The sequence below is a fragment of the Papio anubis genome, chromosome 12 (genome assembly GCF_008728515.1).
Source record: "Papio anubis isolate 15944 chromosome 12, Panubis1.0, whole genome shotgun sequence".
Lineage (NCBI taxonomy): Eukaryota > Metazoa > Chordata > Mammalia > Primates > Cercopithecidae > Papio > Papio anubis.
The window spans coordinates 10033964-10054940 of record NC_044987.1 but is presented as its reverse complement, the minus strand read 5'-3'; the positions used below and the strand labels follow the sequence as shown (position 1 = coordinate 10054940).

At 42.1% G+C, this 20977-nt stretch overlaps 1 protein-coding gene across 10 annotated transcripts in view; it reads right to left on the bottom strand.

Annotated features, from left to right (window-relative positions):
* MSANTD2 (Myb/SANT DNA binding domain containing 2) overlaps positions 1 to 15954 on the bottom strand; it is a 34814-nt gene extending 18860 nt beyond the window's left edge. For 8 of the 10 annotated variants that reach the window (XR_002517271.2, XR_001895252.3, XR_002517272.2 and 5 more), the window contains exon 1: positions 14374 to 15954. Coding sequence is in view for 5 of the 10 variants with exons in the window: in XM_003910893.5 (XP_003910942.3) it covers positions 14374 to 15150 (777 nt within the window). In the remaining 5 variants the exon portion in view is untranslated. The remainder of the gene's footprint in view (positions 1 to 14373) is intronic. The other 2 variants (XM_021926693.2, XM_009187569.4) reach the window with 1 other exon arrangement.
* Positions 15955 to 20977: the final 5023 nt, after the last annotated feature.

Here is a 20977-nt window from a genome sequence, read left to right as displayed (position 1 = left end):
CCTGGGTGACCTGAACTTATTTAGGAAGTTGTTAGAAATAAATTCAGGCAATCATAACTATTTTTATAGCTCATTTGGTAGAATTTTTATATTCTATTCTTAGCTTTATGAAGATTGCTAAGAGAAACAGCCACATGAAAAAATATCTCTGTACCTTCTACAAAAACCAAACATTTTCCTTACGTGGCTCAACGTGCCATGTAATGAAGGTAAATCATAGCTGCCATTTCCTGAGTGCTAACTGTGTGCTGAGATTTGGGCTAAGCAATTTACATCATCATTCCCACTTAACAATAATGTTAACAGAGAGTGTCCCAGGAAACAGAGTCTGAGGAGACTGTGCAGGTTTGCTGGGGAAGGCTCTTGGGAACCATGCATGTGAGAGACTGAGAAGCAGGGCTGGGCACAGAAAGAAGTTAAAGTAGACAGAGTTGCAACAGCAGCCTCTGCTAATCCTAAAATGAGGTATGGAACTGAGCTTATCCTTCAGCGTTATACCGAACTGAGGCAAGGAGGCTGGACCTTTGTATTTCAGCACTGACCAGTTATTGGATTCAGGCTGCCACCAGAGAGTGGGGGTCTCATCTTGGGTGAGACAGTTCCCTTGGGCAGAGTGAAATTTGAAGAAATCAACCAGAAGCCACCAGCAGCCAGCATTCCAGACAGCTAGGGGGGGGACTAGCATCTCATTCCTGGAAGAGGGATCTGGGTATCACATTACATATATATTAAGAGATATATGGTGTACCCCTATTTTACAGACAAGAAAATAAGACAGAGAAAGGTTAAGAGCTTATCCGAAGTCACTTTCAGTGTCCTTAATGCAAGTTCATCTTTGGTTTCAAAACTAAGACCTGGTATACTTCTCTTCAGAAGACACTGAAAATTATGGCAAGGCACTGTATTTACTTTTTGCCACAGTTGCCAGGAAGCTCATAGATCATTTTAATATTTAGTTTAAGCAAACATATTTACCTAGGTTACTGCTATTTGCCCTGCATCCTGATTTCTTTTCTTCTTTTCTTTCTTCTTTTTTTTAATATGGGGTCTGTGTTGCCCAGGCTGGAGTGCAGTGACTATTTGCAGGGGCAATCATTATGCACAACAGCCTCAAACTCCTGGGCTCAAGTGATCCTCCTGCCTCAGTCTCCTGAGTAGGTGGGACTATAGGCGTGCACCACCACACCAAACTGGCATTCTCTGTTTTCTTATTTCTTCATTCTACTTTTAGCTTTCTCAATATGCTGATACGTTTTGTTTGGTATATCATATACGAAAAAGCAGTCCATCTCATCCCCATCATCTATCTCTAGGAAGTATACAAACCATTTACACATTAGGTAAACAATGGCAGGCATAAGGTGGTGGACATTCCATAGCCTCCTTTGATAAGCCACATCCTTACCTGCTTTTACTGTCAAAAAGTAATTCTACATTGTGTTTCTGCTCGAATAATTCAAACTTACTTCTTTTTGGAGGAGTTGGTCATCCAATAAATGCCATCATTTATCTGAGATCTTGAATGAATGACTGAATGAATCTTCTACAATTAAGTCTTACTTACTAGGTTTCAATACTTATTTTAAATTCTTCCTTAGGACTTCCAAATCTCATTGTGTTTCTGATCTTAGGAAACCATAAATTATCTCCAAGAATTTAAAAAATTCTTTTCATTTCAATGACAAGAAATATCAGCATAATGCTGTCCATCTAGGTGTTACTATATGATTTTGGTACTGTATTTATGACTGTTGATAATCACATTGTTGCCAAAAACATGACTTCAATTGTCAAAATTTAATAAACATGGGTTGATTCAGAAGGAGGTGATATAAGCAAGTGGTTAAGAAGAGCATGGTTTCCAGAGAAACACTGCTTAGTCTAGTGTCACTGCCTGCAAGCTTTGTGACAAATTAATCTCTCTGTGCCTTAATTTCTTCATCTATATGGTGGGGCTGGTAACACTACCTCCATCATAGATTTGCTGTATTAAATGAGAAAACACAGCATTTAAGAGTGTCTGCTTAATTGCTTGCACTCAGTAAATATTTGCATTATTATTATAATTATTACAAAAATGATACAGTCACACCATATGGAGACCAAGGGGCCTTATGAATTGAGGTTAGTTCAAGTAAAGTAGTGCAGCAAAGTGTGGTATCACGAGGCGCAACATGGGTAGGAGTAACACGTAGGAGTAACATACTCAAAAGAACCCTTACCCTAACAATCAGTGTCAGAGCCATGTCGCGAAAAGCAAGCTTCAGCTAAACCACATCATCTAAAGCATCATTAAACGAATGCCAGCTTGAGGTTTTTTTTGTTTCGGAGACGGAGTCTTGCTGTCGCCCAGGCTGGATGGAGTGCAGTGGCGCAATCTCGGCTAACTGCAACCTCCCCTTCCTGGGTTCAAGCTATTGTTCTACCTCAGCCTCCCAAGTAGCTGGGACTATAGGCGTGCACCACCAAGCCCTGCTAATTTTTGTATTTTTAGTAGATATGGGGTTTCACCATACTGACCAGGCTGGTCTCAAAGACTTTTTTGATTTTTCATTTTATTCAAAGTATTTCACACAACTGTTTGTATTAACATGTGAACTCTATAGGTAAAAGCAGTTTATATCTAGGAGTACCTATGTAAATAAACATCTTTTTGCCCATACATTATTTGAGTTTCACAAACATCTGGCTATACTGCCATAGTTTGACTTTTTTCTCAGTTCTTCTTTTATAGATAAAAGCCAATTAGTGCTGGGGGCAGTGGCTCTCAGCACTTTCAGAGGCCAAGGTGGGCAGACTGCCTGAGCCCAGGAGTTAAGAGACCAGCCCGGGCAACATGGTAAAAACCCATCTCTACAAAAAAATACAATTATCTGGGCTTGGTGCCGCATGCCTGTAGGCCCAGCTACCAGGAGGCTGAGATGCAAGGATCACGTGAGCCTGGGGAGGTTGAGGCTGCAGTAAACCATGATGGTGCCGCTGCACTCTAGCCTGGGCAACAGAACAAGACCCTGTCTCAAAAAAAAAAAAGAAAAAACAAAGCCAATTAATTAATCATTTTGAAAGATTTATAATCTTGGCAAGAATATGGTGACTAACACATTGACATATAAACCAATGGGGAAAAAGGAATCCTAACTACCCATACAGAGTGAGGATGAGGCCTCACTCACTGGGCAACCTGTTTACAAGAAGCAGAAGGCAGGCAAAATTCAGCATGAATAGAAATATGCATAACCCACAAATGCTCTTGGAGTTAAACAAAATAAAAAGCATGTAGATCTTTCATTCCTTTTTTGGTGCATAGAAATTTACTGGAATTAAAATCAGACTTACCACTACTGTTTCTTGGAAAATAACAAAAGGTTTCATGGATATATGGTTACACTGCAGTGAAGAAGTTAGCATTTTTTTTCCTGATTTTTCCTTTTAATTTTATAGTGTGCTTATATTACTTATATAAGGAAAAAAGTAATTATTTGTACTGTTCTAAAATTGGCACAACTCTGATTGCTCAAGGCCCAACTATTAGCCATGTTTTCTAAACTGTACAACAGAGAAGGGATCTCTCCTGGTTTTGCTTAAGACTGACTCTTTAGGGCTCCACATAATGCCTGGCACAATAGCAGATGCTCATGAACTGATGGTTGAATGAGTAACAATGTAGTACTTTGCTGCTTGGTGGTACAAACCTCAATGACAACTGGATATACACAAGACAAAGGAATGATATCAAATCATGTAAATCATTCTTAATAAAACAATAGCAAATGAACTTCTTTCATAAGCATGATGAGAGGTATAGAGCTCAACTTCAAGGATTTATCAAGGAATATCATATTTGAGGATCTTTTTCCCTAACTGTGTTAATTGCTTAATTACATATTTTAAATATCACATTATTTTCTACCAAAATGTAAGCTCTTTGAAGGCAGGGTTTTTTGTGTCAGTTTTGTTCACCAAAGTATTCCCAGAGCCCAAATCAATGCCTAACATGTAAATGGGGTGCAATACATTTTTGTTGAATGAATGAATGGAAAATTCCTTAAGATGGTATACAGGTAGTAGAGATACCAAGTATTAGGTTGAAGTGCTTTTTGACCTATCCTATTCTCTCTAAATTATAAACCAGCTATTTCCCTTTAGAGAAAAATATTTGCAAATTAAAAAAATAATAAAAGCAGTTTTGGGTACATATGAACTTTTATTCTGGTTTTATTAATATCAATTACAAACATAATTGGTTTATTTGAATCAAGTAATCTGAAGATAGTAGAGAGACAGTAGTGTAAATTTCAAAAGCTATTACAACAAAGTAGTCTTACATAGGCTGAGAAAATGCAACTAGAAAGCATATCTAAGTAAACAACTTCTACTATTGTTATTTATATTGAATGAAGTAATATTTGATAGCCCAAAATATATAATTTATGAATACAGCCAAGAACACACACATAAAATAAAATGATGGCTGTTATTTCTAAAATACCTGAGAATAAACACAGGTTTGTATTTTACTAGAGTAACAACACATCCTACTAAGTGAAAAGGTAACACTCACTTGATTAGTGCCAAGAAAAAAAAAAAAAGAAATATTTCCATTGGCTTTCAAGGACTTTTCCCAGCTAAAAATAGTTGAGAATTATACAGATTTAAACACATGCCTTTTTCCACAGCAGACATCTTTCAATTATTTAGAACAATCGGAGGGGAGGGGAACTCTGCATTGATTATGAACTCCAGATAATTTGTAACATATGCATAGAAGGCACAGATCCACTAAGCATTCATTTTCAACACCGAATGAAGCTTCCACAATGGTAAATATTAATAGCACACAGAACACAGTGGAGGAACCCCACATCAGAAACAGAATTAAATAATATCTGGTCATAACTGCAATCCTAACAGTTGTTTTAAAAAGTTCTTTAGAGTACTGGTCTGTGGTTTTTGAAACTCAAAACTTTTTCTTCCTATTTCATTTGTTTTAACATTACACAGATACAATTTTCCACAGAAAAAAACTGCTGGTTCTATATTAACGAAACACTAGGAGCACAAATCCAGGTATCTATCTACATGACGCTTAACATTTGAAATACTGGATCTGAATTTTACTTCTTACTCTCCGGTAATATTGTGAAAAAGTGGGGGGGAAAGCAGGATAATCACTTCTGAAGACTGGGAAGCAGAACTGAAGTCTGTAGAGACTATATGCTAGAGGCCATACGGACAGGACTGTCTTCATTCGGTATTGTAGTTGGTTTTCCTTGGGTTCTTAGAAATCAAGCCTAAAAACTTCAGCTATGAAATATTGTTACGGTCTTTGATGACCGCAGCCAAGAATCCTCTGTGTAAGTTGGTAGAGAAGTAGATACTGAGCTGTCTCACAGGTTAGGATCTAACAAATTCTGGAAATTAAAATTCCCAGATTCTTCGAACAGGTCCTTGGTTTTGATGTATATGAAATTTATTCTTGTGTCTCCATCGTCATTACCACTGCTTTATTTCACTTTCCATCTAGCTTGCTGCAAGAAGCCTTTAAACGACCTTTGTGCTTCCAGTCTTACCCTTTTGATTCTCCACATTACAGTCAGTGACTGTTTTAAAATTTAAGACTAACCATGTCATTGCCTGGCTTAAAATCCTTTGATGATTAGAATAAAGTCCAAGCACTTTAGCACATCACCTGACCTCTTATTTAAGTCTCCAGTCTCATTTCTTACTACTTCCCACTCCCCCGCTTCACCCTTTATCTCAAACCCTAGGCTCAAACTACATCTATCTAAAACTACATAATATAATTTCGCCAGAATATCTAGGACAGGAGCCGTTGCAAATCAATGTTTCTGGAGTTTCAATATCTTAAGTCTAAAAGAACACAACGAATGAAAAAATAAATATTGATCTCACTGTATTATCTTCTAGTCCTCTTTTAACTGTAGCTTATGGCCCATTAGTGGGTTGCACAATTAATTTTAGCAAGTTGTGACCACCTTGGCCAAAAGGATGGCGGCTCCCATCCTTCCAGACTTTCTTTGCACCAGCATTTGGTGAGGGCGTTTTTGGAGACAGCCAAGGCTGTGGCTGGGGAAGGGGAAAGATGGGAGGTACCACAGGGACTGGGGTGAAAAGGGGAGCCAATGCTGACAAGCACGGGGGAGGAGGAGGAGGGTGTGGGGAGGATGGGGGCAGAGAAAGATGCCCTGCCAGGGCAGGTATTGTGTTAGGTGCGTTCACATGTGTATACTGTTATGAAACAGGCTCTACAGCTGGAGTGTCTGCCTTCAACTAGAACAGAACATATCAGAGCACATTACATGTAGTTAAGTATAGTGCCATTATGTGGATTAAGTTAACATTTACAAAACACTTAGAATAGTGCATGGCACACAGAAAATACTATGTAAGTGTTGGTTATAACCACTGTTTTGTGAAATTTGTTTCAGTTATACATACATGTTATGCGACTACCAGGTCCCAGGATAAAATATATTTCTTCTTCCTGCGAACTGTGGTCAAAAAAAGATGCACTGCTTTGGGTTTACTTTCTAGCATACAAATTAAGAAATGAGATACATAATGGATATTTACTCAACTGCAATTCAACGCCATGAAAAAGTTGTTACTCATCACAACATATAAATGACCTGGAATTGGTATGTTCACTACAATGTCATCCCAAAACTACTGGCTCCACCATTCTACGTGGTTATGACACCATCAAGGCATCATTTATGACTCCTACATCACTCTTTCACCACGTGCCATGCAATACTGGTAAATTATTCTTCAATTGAAAAGCATGACTTTTTAAATAGCTGAACACTTAGATTTTTGAAAGTATATGACTGTTTGGAGACTTCCAGTTTTACATTCTTTGGTAAGTATATCTCACTATATTTGCAGTTTGCACTATTCTAGGTTATGCTGCCTCTGAGCTTTTACACCAACTATTCATCTACCTTTGAGTCCATCTTCATCTTCAGGATCCACCTTTTGAAAGCCTAGGATGTGTGTGCTCCTATAGCACCATGAGCATAACATTAACATGACACACAAGACCTTGCTCACAATATTGTAATTTATTCTTTAGTAATCTGACTCCTTTATTAGAAGACGGACATCTTGAAGGTGATGGTATACTACCGTAATTCTCGGACCTACTGCAGTAGGCACTCAAATATCTGTTGATGAATAATGAAAAAAATAAAGAACTTATTTCAGACCTTAGCATTTAAAGAAACCTTGTGATGAATCCGTCAGTTGAATCTGATGACAGGGAATGAGCAAAATATCTAAATCCCGCCCCCCCCCCACCCCCTGCCAGATACCTGAACTTTAGCCAAGAGTTAAGCCCCACACTTTCCCCTGTAACCTTCTCCTGTTTTCCTCTGGCTTTCTAATGGCAAGGGAATTCAGGAGCCCAGCACCGCTGTATCAGCCAAGAAAGATATCAAAAAGATACTGAGTTCTAAAGCAGCAGTATTTAACTGGGGTAGCCTCCTTTAATAACTGATGGAGGCAATTTGAAACCTTAGGGATTCCTGTCATTCCCCCTCTTATTTATATTGTTTATCAATCCTGGCCCCTGAATTTAGAATAACCAAAACAATATAGGCTAGTGATATTGTTTCTTTTAAATGTAACTTGAGTATTTCCTTAACACCAAAATTTTCAAGAGACAGTTGATAAAACTCACAAATAATGATTTAATGTGTATTTTTCAGATTCAGTTTGCTATTCAGTACATTTTATCGCCAATTCTCATCATAGTCATCTCACACCAGACTTAACATTTTCTATGTCCTGCTAACTTCCTATAGATTTCCAAACACATGATGAAAAAATTTTAATGTCAGCTTAAAAATCTTCCAGAGGATACACGGATTTCAAAGTCTTTTGGGGGTACACAAGCAAAAAGTTTGAATACTCATTATTCAAAAGCTGTTCTGGCCAAAAAAACAGTCACTAGCCACAGGTGGCTATTTAAATGTAAATTAGATAAAATTAAAATTCAATTTTGCAGTCACATGCTAGCCACATTTCAAGTCCTCACTAGCCACCTGTGGCTAGTAATGCCATACTGGACAGTGCAAATTCAGAACACTTCCACCGTCACAGTCAATTCTACTGGACAGGGCTCACCTAGGGAACCTAAAATACGCACTGTTTGCCCCAGTGAGTTGAAGTTATAAGACTTTTACTCCTGGCACCTCCTGGAATGGCAGGCCATTTTTCTTGACTTTTATCAAGGTTCCTCCTACACAGGGGTAAAGTGACAGAAAGGTCAAGAAGGAACCTTGAGCTCCCCCTAGAGGTTTGAGTAGGTGGCCACAAGAATCCTTTTACAAAGATGAATTTAATACTGTGAATAACAACTTTTTACCTGACACTGTTCAATAAGGTAGCCACTAGTCACATTATGCCTATTTATAATTTAAAATTGAATTAATTAAAATAATTTAAGATTATGTTTCTCAGGCACAATGCCTCACATTTTAAGGGCTGAACAGCCACCTGTGACCAGTGGCTATCATACTGAACTGAGGTAGATAGAGAATATTTCCATCACTACAAAATTTTATGGAACAGTACTGTTCGTACTACATGCTTTCTAAATTATTTTTCCCTTTAACATATCCTCTTAATGAAGTAACCAGAATATTTAACTCCACCCTTCACTGTATTTCCAAAAATGCCAGAAAATAAACCCAGAATCCTACTCATTCACAGTTTTAACATGTGCTTGTTAGCTCCTTTCCTTCTAAAACTGAAAGTTTAAGTATAAGCATATGACTGGTAGTCAGAGATGGTCTATTCTTTGAGGATACACATCAAGCCTGTCAAATTCATAAGCAGATAAGCAAACTGGAAGGCACGAGAGTTCAGATAACATTGGGAGGGTAACAACAGAGACTAAATATATCAAAAATAACGGAAAATAAATCTAAATCTTTCTTAAGAACTATTTGAGTAGCTTATCATATTTCTTAGAAATCTTTCAATGAGAAGGTAGAAGAAATGTCTTGTCTGCAAACAGCAAAAAGAAGTCCTCAGAGATGGGCAGAGTCATTAAAATGCTTATCAGGGACAATGGTAGCTTTTTGCTCCAAGTTAGTTATCTTTGCCCTGTTGGTTCTTACAAATAAATAATTGCAAGGCTTCAGAGCTAAAATGAAAGACCAAATACATTATATGGTGATTTTCCTGTTAAAGTACAAAATTTGCTCCAAAGATGATGACAATTACTAATGAATAAATCTAAGCAATGTCCCTAGAAAATTAATCATTTTGTTTTCTGAGCAGAAGGCTCTTTTATCTTTTATTTATTATTTATGTATTTTGAGACAGGGTCTCACTCTGTCACCCAGGCTGAAGTTCAGTGGCGCAATCTTGGCTCTGCAACCTCCACCTCCCAAGCTCAAGTGATCCTCCCACTTCAGCCTCCTCAGGAGTTATAACTACAAGTGTGTGCCAACACGCCCGGCTAATTTTTTGTATTTTTGGTAGAGACAGGTTTCACCATGTTGTCCACGCTGGTCTCCAACTCCTGAGCTCACATGATCTGCCCACCTCAGCCTCCCAAAGTACTGGGATTACAGGCATGAACCACCATGCCCAACCTCTTTTACCATTTTAAAATTTGTCTGATGAGCGACCAGCACTGATTCAGAAAAGGCAAATTTTTTAGGTCACATACAATCACCCTGCATTTCATCTTGAGGCACAGCTAGAAGTACACATCTGTTTCAAAGACATAAAGCCAACATTCAAGAGGCAAATTTTTGGAGAACACCCAAAAATATGGGACTTGAGAATGAGTTTTGCAGTGCATCAGATTAACCGACTGAAGTGTGAATGTAGCATCTGGCTCAGAGTGAATGCTTTCATGAATTCCAAGTCTAGATAGGTCTTTCAACTACTACAGTATGGCCAGCGATGAGATTGCCCCCTCCTTTGAAGTCATTACGCTTATAGTCTGCTTTAGGCAAATAACACTAAATCAAGTACCACCTTGCATTCCATCCCTTGTGTTGTCTTGTCCAGCTTTTTGACTCATTGATGTATGTATACAAGCTTCAACTGGATTTTATGCTCTTGGGCTACAGGAATTGTGTATTATACTTCTTTTCTTTATTTACTTTTATTTTTAAAGCTACAGTTCTTTTATTCATCCTAACACCTAGCAGACAGCCCTCCACATAGTAAGTACTTATTTGGTGACTGAAGATATGAAGAAAAGGCCTATAGTAAAAGAGAAAAATCATGCAATCACTAGACAAAAAACTACCTAGATTTGTGTATCTGACTTCAAAATCGGGCTGGAATTGTTAGCAGACAAATTTTCTGCTGCAAACAAACAAAAATGCAACAAAACTTCAAGATAAACAATCTATGTAGTAAGGCAGTGTCAAATACATCCGTTTTACCCAAACGACAGAGCAAATACCAATAAGATGACAGACATCAAAATCAAACTTTGCAGCAATAAACAAATGTTTATATCTGACTGTAAATTAAAATCTTGTGTGCTTAGAAATATGTTCATTCAGACAGTATTAAAAAGTAGGATGGTAGTCTCAAAATCCAAGAGTTAAATTACTAATTCAATTTCACTATTTATAATTTTAGCACTTTTACTGTATAGATAAGAGCACCAGGGCACAGTTCAGAGAAGGTAAGTGACATGCTTTAAGGTGATTCAGGAAGGTGGTCAGAAAAGGGTGCAATAAGACTCAGCTTCCTGATCCTTTATATAGTGTGAGGAAGGCTGCTAATCAGAAATTATCTGACTAAAGGAAGGTTTGCATGGAAAAATTAAAGTTGCTATATATCTCTTCCTTTTAAAGTTAGAAGAAATTATTTACTGGGTTTCACAGTTGAATTCTTTTTTTTTAAGAGACCAGGTCTCACTATGTTGCCCAAGCTGGAGAACAGTAGTTATTTACAGGTACTACCATCTGGCATACTGCAGCCTCAAATTCATAAGCTCAAGCGATCCTCCCACCTCACCCTCTAAAGTAGCTGGGACAACAGGGAAGCGCTACTGTACCCAGCTCATAACTGAATTTTTGACAGGAATTTCAAATATATTAGACCACAAATGTAATTGATTCACACATATTCCTTCTCTGTGAGCCTCTGACATTGAGTTCACCTGTACTTCAGTCTGCATAAGAAGTTCCTCCTTTTCCTTATCTTACTATTTTGTTTCTATTTTGTAAAATCTAAAGCAAAAAGTATTACTAAGTTTCTTTTTGTAGTACTCATCAACACAACAAAGTGAAAGATTTTTGAACTACTTGTTTTAAATCTGCATTTCTGAAACTGGGATCTGATGACTTGTTTTCAGAGGTGTGAGATTCTCTGAGATTTTAAGGTAGTAGTTTTATTTTCACGAGCATAATCTTGAGTTACTTGAACATCCACTTCATAATTGTGTAGGAATATGATTTCAGTGACCACATTTGCTTCTGTGCTGAAAATTACATTCACACGAAATCTCCTCAAATGCAGTATTCTTCTGACTGGGTTCCAGAGTCTGTTTTTGCGTTAAACAGCAGTATTACTGAATAATACTGCTGCAGATTTTTATATTTTCCAAAATTCTCTTTCTAGACTTCATTTGGTGAATTAATTAAATAAGGCCGGGTGTGGTGGCTATCGCCTATAATCCCAGCACTTTGGGAGGCCAAGGCAGGAGGATCACTTGATCCTAGCAGTTTGAGACCAGTCTAGGCAACACAGTGAGATCCTGTTTCTAAAAAAATAAAAATACACAATTCAAAAATTAGCTGGGCGTGGTAGTAAATGCCTATAGTCCTAGCTACTCAGGAAGCTGAGGCGGGAAGATCACTTAGGTCCAGGAGTTCAAGGCTGCAGTGAGCTATGATCACACTACTGCACTCCAGCTTAGGCAACGGAGCAAAGCCCTGTCTCCATTAAAAATAAACTTAAAACAAATTCAAAAAATGTAGTGTCTACTATATGCTAGTACAACAGTGAATAAGAGAGACCAGAATCTGTCCTTAGCTTATCAATCTGGCAGGAAAACTCAACTAATGAAAACTTACTAATGAAAAAGTCTGGGTTGATTGAAATCACATAAAGAGTAGAGCACTTTAAAACACAAAACAGTTATCTGCCCTCCTTGTTAACAGCTACAATGGATCAGAGAACCCATACTCATCAGCACATTCTCAAAATATCCTAAGAGCTTGAGGTCAACTTGGTTTTACCTGTCTGGACACAGGTAAGTCGATCCTCTTTTAAAAATTATTCAAAATTATTCAAGTAAGATAAATCTCTTTTTCTTGCTTTAAGTTATCCTTCTCATAACTGGACAATGAAACAACCCAATTAGATACTCCCTGGTTGAGAAACAATTTTATGGAGAGATTTATATGCAGTGACGTTTTCACAACACACTTTTTCTGTGTGATTGGGAAGTTTCTACGGACAGAAATTAATCGAGCTAAAACAGTTTTAAATGCCTAAAGTGCACTTCTAACTCAAGAAAAGGTCATGGATACACGCTAACCAAGACAGTACAAAAACTCTCCCCAAAATTAAACCTTGGCTGGGCACAGTGGCTCACGCCTGTAATCCTAGTGCTTTGGGAGACTGAGGCAGGACAGCTTGAGACCATGGAACTAAAACTAGCCTGAGCAACGTAGAAGACCCTGCCTCTAAAAAAAAAAAAAAAATTTTTTTAAGGAGCCAGGTGTGGTGGGGCATGCCTGTAGTCCTTGCTACTGGGGAGGATTGTTCGAGCCCAGGAGTTCTTCAGGTTGGGCAAGAAAGGGAGAGTCTGAGCCCAGGAGGACTTCAGCTTGGTCAAGAGAGGGAGATCCTGTCTCTAAATATACATAAATAAAAGTTAATATTTAACCTTAATGACTTTGAATAGAACAAATGAGATTCAGAGAAGAGTAGCCTTGTCCTGTTAGCTACTACTTTAATGTCCTTGTCAAAAAAAAAAGAGAGAACTTAAGTCCCAAAGATACATGTTATCAAATACACTAATTTAAATTAGTAATGGAGTAATTAATGAGTGGCAAATTGCTTGAACAATAGAAGGTTTTAAATATCTTAGTTTCTGGACCAAGTTTTCTAAGCAACAACATCCCTAAAGGAATACTACTGGAGCCAAGACCTGGAGAACTTTGGTGCAATTTCCCTCCTTTAGCTTACTCTAACTCATGATTGCGCCTATTAGACTTTATTCTTGTTCTTTAGTGTGATCATTCTTATTTATGATTGTTCTTGGTGGCTTTTATCCCCCCTCAAGAAGTTCCCAGAAAAAGTGCCAGCTGTATCAGAAAAGAAGTGCACAGATAATAGGACTAAGTAGTATAAGCAGTTCAGTAAAACCTGGGAGAATCCTACCACAATCTTTTTAGCAGCCACTACAATGAGGACATGAGCTTAACTAAAATACAACTCCTTATCTGCCAATAATACAAATATGAACGCCTAGTCAGTAGTAGTAGCAAAATCTTAAACTGGCTAAGATTTCTAGCCCAAATTAAGCCTCTGCATTTAAACATGCAGGTACACAAGGATGGCCAGATGCACACTGAGAGTTCTACTTGTCACCACATCCGGCACAGTAACTGAAGCAGGGAAAAACTGGCTTTCCTGAAGGAGCTTCCTAAGAAACCGCAGGGCCTCAAGCCAATCTTAACTCTGGAGGCATCGACAATCCAAATTCCAGACCAACTCTTGGCCAAGCTAACTTTGATGGTGTCCACTAACTCCACGGTAACAATACACAATCTGGCTACAATCAAGCCTTTCCAATTCTCCAAAGCATCTCTAGTCTTACTCGTCCTTCGTAGCTCAAGATAGAAGCAAAGCGACTGACACAAAGGCCAGTCGTCCCAAGGCGCTTTTTCTATGGCTCCGCTACAGTCACTTATTAAATATTCCTACACTGGGGGCTCAATGCCCCCACTTCTGCCCTTCCTCAATCCCGCCCCGGCCGGTAAGCCTCTGCCTGGGAGCCCCTCCGCCTGAAACAAAGCGAGGGGCCCCGGCGGTGGGGGCAAGAGGCGCCCGCGGCACGGGGACTGCCGCACGGCGCACAATGAGAAACTACCAACTTCAGAGCGCAGGAACATCCTCAATTGGCAAGAAAGAGGGGCGGCGGCAGGCACGCCCAACTTCAAACTCAGGAAACCTACGGGCTGGCGGCCATCTGGAAAAAGCCCCCTTCCCAGGGAGAGAAGAAAAAGGCGGAGGAGATGCGAATCGCCCACCGGGCCCCGGAGGGGAGCCCTGCCCTCAGACCGGCCCCTGCCCCCGAGGCCCGCTTCCCCGCCTTCTCTCTGCCTCTGGTTCGCTGCCCCAGGCCGGGCGGCCGGTTACCTTGATGCGCTCCCGGCACTGGGACGGGGTCCGCTCGTAGCCCAGCTCGGCCAGGGCCCGGGACACGCGCTCGTACATGGCTGGCCCGGGGGCCTTGCTGCCGAACACCGTGCCGGCTCCCTCCAGCTGCTGGTACCGCGCCTCCACCAGCCGCTCGTTGCCCCACACTGCGATGAGCGCGTTCGTCTCGGCCGGCGTCCACGACATGCCCCGGCAAGCGGCGGCGGCGGCTGCCGCAGCCCCGCCACCGCCGCCACCAGGGGAGAAGGAGACCGAGGACGAGGCGGCGCTGCGGCCCCCCAGCCCCAGCCCGAGACCCCCGGACGCCGCTGCCCCCGAGCCCGCCGCACTGCCCGGCCCGAGCGGGGAGGCACCCCGAGGCGTGGAAGGGTCGGACAGCGATGGATTTCCGTCGCTCAGGCCACCAGGAGAAGCCGGGGAGAGCACCTCCATCTTCGGGATTTTTAGCGGCGAGTTGGCGGGCAGCTCCGAGCCACAGGGCGCAGCCATCTTCCAAGCGGCCGCCGCTGCACCGCCCGGAAGTGACGCGCCCGCGCATCCGGCCACCGCGGTCTCCGGGGCTGCCCTCGGGCCTGGCTCGCCCGCGGGCGGATGGCTCCGGGTCCCTGCTGCCGAGGATGTGGCTGCCGGAGTGAGGTCGTCTACCCCCCTGGGCCTTTCTCCGCGAGCCCTCCCACGCCGCCCGCTCCTCTCCCGGGGCGAAAGGCGGGGACGAGGCGCGCCGAAGCCCCGAGCTGAAGAGAAGGGTGGGGGCATGAGGGCGCTGGAGTGAGGAACAGATTGGAGCCTTCCCACTTCCTCTCCAATCTCAGCCCCCGGGAGGAGGGGTGAGGCCCGCGAGGGGGCCCGGAGTTAAGGAGGAATTGACCGCTTCTCTCTTTCCTGTCTCCCCCGCCTCTGCCCGTCTTCCCTCTAAGCCGGCCTCTAGGTGCAGAGGCTGACGTCCAGGATGGGGACCACGGAAGCCTCTGGAGGGTATATCCGGGAAGGCACCAAGGCTGAAGGGAGAGCGGTTCTGGGGAGGGCTTTAAAAAGCAAATGTGGACCAGGGTAGAGTTCGTACGCTGTAGCTTTTCAAGAACCGCAATCTCATTAATTAAAGAACAGCAACTGTTTAATTCCAGTTATAAACTACAGTTTTCCAGTTAGTCTGGGTAGGTGCGACCGTTTGTAGAATAGTTAGATTACATTAGTCTTTATTGTGTTGGTACAGTTGTCTATAGCTTGAGCATGTAAAAACTCCTGAGCCCAGCAGAACAGTTACTTTCCAATACCATTCTCCATCCTCCCTCGTTTGGAAGTTGCATCGTTTTCCCAGTTTTACATACTCAAGGAACACTGTCAATTATGACAGCTCAGTGACCTCTGGGAATGAATTAGTGTATTAGTCAGTCCTGAACGTTCCTTAAAGTACTGAAAACTTAACAGTAGCACGCCACATCCAGTACACAGCTGTACCGTATTTCCATATTTTTCAAAGCTGAAAATCTTAATTGTATATCTTGGATCATTAACTTAAAAACCTCAGCAGATTTTTCTCTCAAAGCAGACATAACTGAGGATGCTGACCAATGAATGCGAATAAACTATGCAATATTTTTAAAAATAACAAATGTATGTTTTTTTAAGCTGAGGTCAGCTACGTTTTGGGGGGGTTATGTGCTTTTTTAAATTATTGTTTTATTTCAATCGATTTTTGGGGATAACAAGTGGTGTTTGGTTACATGAATAAGGTTTTTAGTGGTGATTTCTGAGATTTTGGTGCACCTGAGCAATGTACACTGTACCCAATGTGTAGTCTTTTGTCCCTCACTACCCCCCCTTACCCCTGAGCCCCTGAGTCCCCAAAGTCCAATGTATCATTGAGACCAGCTAAATTTTTTAACTCTGAGACTCACTGGAGAGAATGACTACCATTGGGTGTTACTAAAAAGCCAAAGGATTAAGCACTAGGGATAAAGTAGAGGAGGAGATAATTGTCTTCGTATGTCATATGAAAATGCAACCGTAGTTTTATAAGCTAACAGCAGAAGCCTGAGGAAGTTCCTGAATGGATGATGTCCTCTTCCCTTTTTTCCGAAGAAATATGCAATCTAGCACCTCAGTTAATATGGACTCTAAGGTCAGATTGCCTGGCTTCAAATTCCAGTTCTGTGACCTTAGCAAAGTTACTTAACCAAGCTCTCAGTACCTTGTTTTCTTCATCTATAAAATGAGGATTACGTCACAGCATTGTAGAGAGAACTGAGTTAATATAGGTAAAGTCCTCAGAACGGTGCCTGGTTCACAGTAAACATTGTGAGGACTGTATTAGAATCTGAAACATCTATCAAAATTAACTCTCATTCAGCCCAGTGTTAAAATTTTTAATGTCATAAGGTATTTGCTGTGTATGAAAGGGAGAGTTGTGCCTAAATCGTATACTAAATCAGAGATTCCAAAGAGTTGTATGTGTGTATGTGAGACAGGGTCTCACTCTGTCACCCAGGCTGGAGTGCAGTAGTGTGATCTCAGCTCACTGCAACCTCTGCTCCCAGGCTCAAGCGATCCTCCCACCTCAGCCTTCCAAGTGGCTGGGACCACAGGTATGTGCCACCACTCCTGGCTAATTTATGTATTTTTTGTAGAGACGGGCTTTCACCATGTTGCCCGGGCTGGTCTCGAACTCCTGGACTCAAGTGATACCCCATCTTAGCCTCCCAAAGTGCTGGGATTACAGGCATGAGCCACTGCACCCAGCCCTCCAAAGAGTTTTTAAATTACCACTTTAACCTTATCTCATTGCCCCACAAGTCTGGGGAAAAAAGCAAAAACAAACAAAAAAAAACCCTCCTCCTATTATCATGGGATCCTTGGGATGTCGTTTTGCCAGCCAGAAATCTCTGTGGCTGGTGGTGCCTTTGCCCAAGTTTTGCTTGGGCCCACTGGGCTCCTTCTGCCCACTCAGCCTGGCAGGCTGCACTCAGCTCATGCTACCAGCCCGGATCCCATGCCTGCCAAGGGTAAGCCAGGCACAGACAGCAAGGGGTGCATGAGTGAGCAAGTGTGGGGTCTGGCCACTGCACATAGCACATCAGCTAGGGCAGGTTGGGCAGCTCCAGGAGCCAGCATGGGCACTGGCTCCCTGTGAGGCTGCAGCTGGACCAGGCATACCGCAAGCAGCTTCCACGGCTGGTACCAGGGAATGTGGTGGCTCCCAGAAGCTTGGAGACACCAGGAACTGCAGAGTCCCAAAGAGGGTGTCACAGCCCTGGCTTGGGGAGTTCCTAGGTCTGGGCTTCCCAAAGAGCCACGGCTCTTCTCTCCTCTCTTCTCTCCTTGTCATCCACAACATGGCAAATGAGATGTGTATTTCAGCCCTATTTATGTTACAGCTCTTTCACTTCCACCATTCAGCAGGTCCCAAATTCTTGTCCCTCATCCAGGAAGAATGAGGTATGCAGACAATTGGAGGATGAGCAAGGCAAAGAGGTGCTTTATTGAGTGACAGTACAGCTCTCAGAAGACCCAAAGTGGATGACTCCTTTCTGCAGGCAGGTTGTCCCAATGAGTGCAGCTCTCAGTGGAGAGGAGAACTGGAGTGGGTAGCTCCTATCTGCAAGCAGGTCATCCTGTTGTCTGCCTGAGTCTGGCTGAGTCCTTGGTGTTTATGGGCTTCAGAGGGGAGAAAGTGCATGCTGATTGATCCATTGGTGGCCATAGGTGGGCCCAGAAAAAGTGTGGTAACTTCTCACTCTGGTCCACAGAACTGGCAGCCCAGCCCCCAGGCTTCAGGTCGTCCCTGGTTTGAAGGTGGGGGCTTCATCGAGACCTACCCCTTTCTACCCAGGAGACTACCTCCTGCCACTGTCAACCTGCTGTCCGCAGCACCCATGGCACCCAGGCTGTTTGTGTTGAGGGGTGTCTGCAGGCCCACACTGAGCTGCCCTCAGCCTCCCTCCCATGCTTGTCAGTGTCCAAAGTCCAAAGGGGGCTGGCATGTCAGCACTGCCCTAAGCGCAAGCATACCTGGCCAGGTCGCAACAGCACCTGGGCTCGGCCTCAACTTTGCTCCAAAATCAGAGTGGGCATGGGGAGTGGGGAGAGGCCAGGCAGTGGGATCAGGCACTTCGGAGCCTGCAGGGGCAGGAGCTTCCTAGGTCTCTGAGAGTACAGGGATGCCCAGGTCTGCAGCTGTGGCTGGGTGGCTGCAGCTGTGCCGGGGGGCCGGGACTCCTGCCCTGCCATCTTGGAAGGGGGCAGGGCTCCCGCCTGTTCTCTGCTCCAGCTGGTTCTCTGGAGCACACAGCCTGGCTGCAGCTGGCGTCTTTGCAGCAGCCACTCCAGACAGGACATTGCTGTCATCACTATTGCCTAGTTTTGGATGATTCTCAAATCAACCCTGAATCATACGGGAAGACTTCCTAAATAGAATGGCTTGGTTGAGAAGTCTGCCTTCCCACAAACTTCTGTTTCTAATCATTATTTCTGTATTACCCCTTCCCCACCTCATTCCCATACCCATCAGTCTATGTAATGATAAAAAGTTGTAACAAAAATGAAATTTCCAGCGACATCCTAAAGTTAAAACTAAGCGAATACTGTAAAAGTTATTAGTATTTATTGCATACTATATAGGCACTGCCAAATAGCCATGATCATGTATTTGTTGTATTGGCTTACCATGGCTGATCCTGGATTTTGGGGGATGTGTGAGGTGCCTGCTCAAGACTTCATAGCCCAGTCAATTTATGGAATGCCTACTGTGTTTGAAGTAGTGTGGTATGCCTTTAATTGTGGATCTAAATGATATAAGTAAATAAAAATCATTTGAGAAGTAATGTATGAAATGTCTTGAAAATAATATAATGTGCAAAAGAGAATAAAACAATACATACTCATCTTCAACCTGTAAACTATCAACTACTCCCTTTAATTATATCATCCTTCATTCATTTCCTGCACAATCTATGTCAAGTGTTGGTTTTTCTAGCTTTTCTATGTCTTCCCTGAGGTAGTTGGACAGAAGTCCTCCATCTAATACCTACTCACACAACCTAGCACCTCACATTCATGTTTTCTGTTTCAAAAGCTTTGTTAATTCTGTTGTGTGCTCTAGCCTTATGTTTTATGAGTCAGTGTATTTGTTTTGTTATTTCCTTCACATTCCACATCAAGTCCTATTACTTCTATCTCTGAAATAGTTCCTAAATCTGACCACTTCTCAACCCTAGTCCAAGCCTCCACCCTGTCTTTACTCAACAACTGGACTTCCTGCCTACACAGTAGTCACAGTGAACTTGGTTTTTAAAAACTTTTTTTTGGTGAAATATGCATATAGAGCAGTACATAAAACATATATGTACAATTATATGAATTATTATAAAGCAAATACCACATAAGCACCATCCAGATCAAGAAACAGAATATTTCCAAAACTCTAGAGGTCTTGCCCCACTCACACCTTGCCAATATTACCCTCATCTCCCTTATAAAGATAACCACACTCCTGACTTGTCTTTCTTTATAGCTTTATGATTTTATAATGCATTGCTAAATACTAAAGTTTTTCCTGGTCTTGAACTTTTTATAAATGAAATTATGTATTATGTATTGTGTCTGCTTAATTGAATATTACTTTAAAAAATTAAGGTTCAGGCCAGTCACGGTGACTCACGCCTGTAATCCCAGCACTTTGGAAGGCAGAGACAGGCAGATTACCTGAGGTCAGGAGTTCGAGACCAGCCTGGCCAACATGGTGAAACCCCATCCCTACTAAAAATACAAAAATTAGCCAGGTATGGTGGTGGGCACCTGTAATCCCAGCTACTCGGGAGGCTAAGGCAGGAGAACTGCTTGAACCTGAGGGCGGAGGTTGCAGTGAGCAGAGATCGTGCCATTGCATTCCAGCCTGGGTGACAAGAGCAAAACTCCATCTCAAAAAAAAAAAATTATGTATGTGTATGAGGCTGTAGGTTGTTCATTTTTTTTTCTATAAAATGCTCTTTTGTGGATATGTCATTTTTTTTTTCTTTTGAGACAGTGTCTCATTCTGTCACCCAGGTTGGAGTGTAGTGGCACAGTCACGACTCACTGCAGCCTCAACCTCCCTGGCCTCAAGTGATCTTCCCAGCTCAGCCTCCCAAGTAGCTGGGACTACAGGTGTGCACCACCACACCTGGCTAATTTTTAACATTTTTGTAAGGCAGGATCTTACTATGTTGCCTAGGCTGCTCTTGATCTCCTGGGCTCAAGTAATCCTCCCACATCCACTTCCCAAAGTACTGGGATTATAGGTGTCAGCCACTATGCCCAGCCAGATATACCACATTTTATTTATCCATTCTACTGTTGAACTTTTGGGTTGTCTCAAATTTGGGATATTATGAATAATGCTGCTATGAACATTCTTGTACACATCTCCCAGGTCATATGTCCAAGTATTTCTATAACTCTCTCCCTCTTTCCCTCCTTCCCTCCTTTCCTCCCTCCCTCCCTCCCTCCCTCACTTCTTTCATTCCTTCCTTCCATGTGAATACAAAATTATTCCAACTCCATTTATTGGAAAGACAATCCTTTCCTTCCCTTTTTTGTAATGTCATCT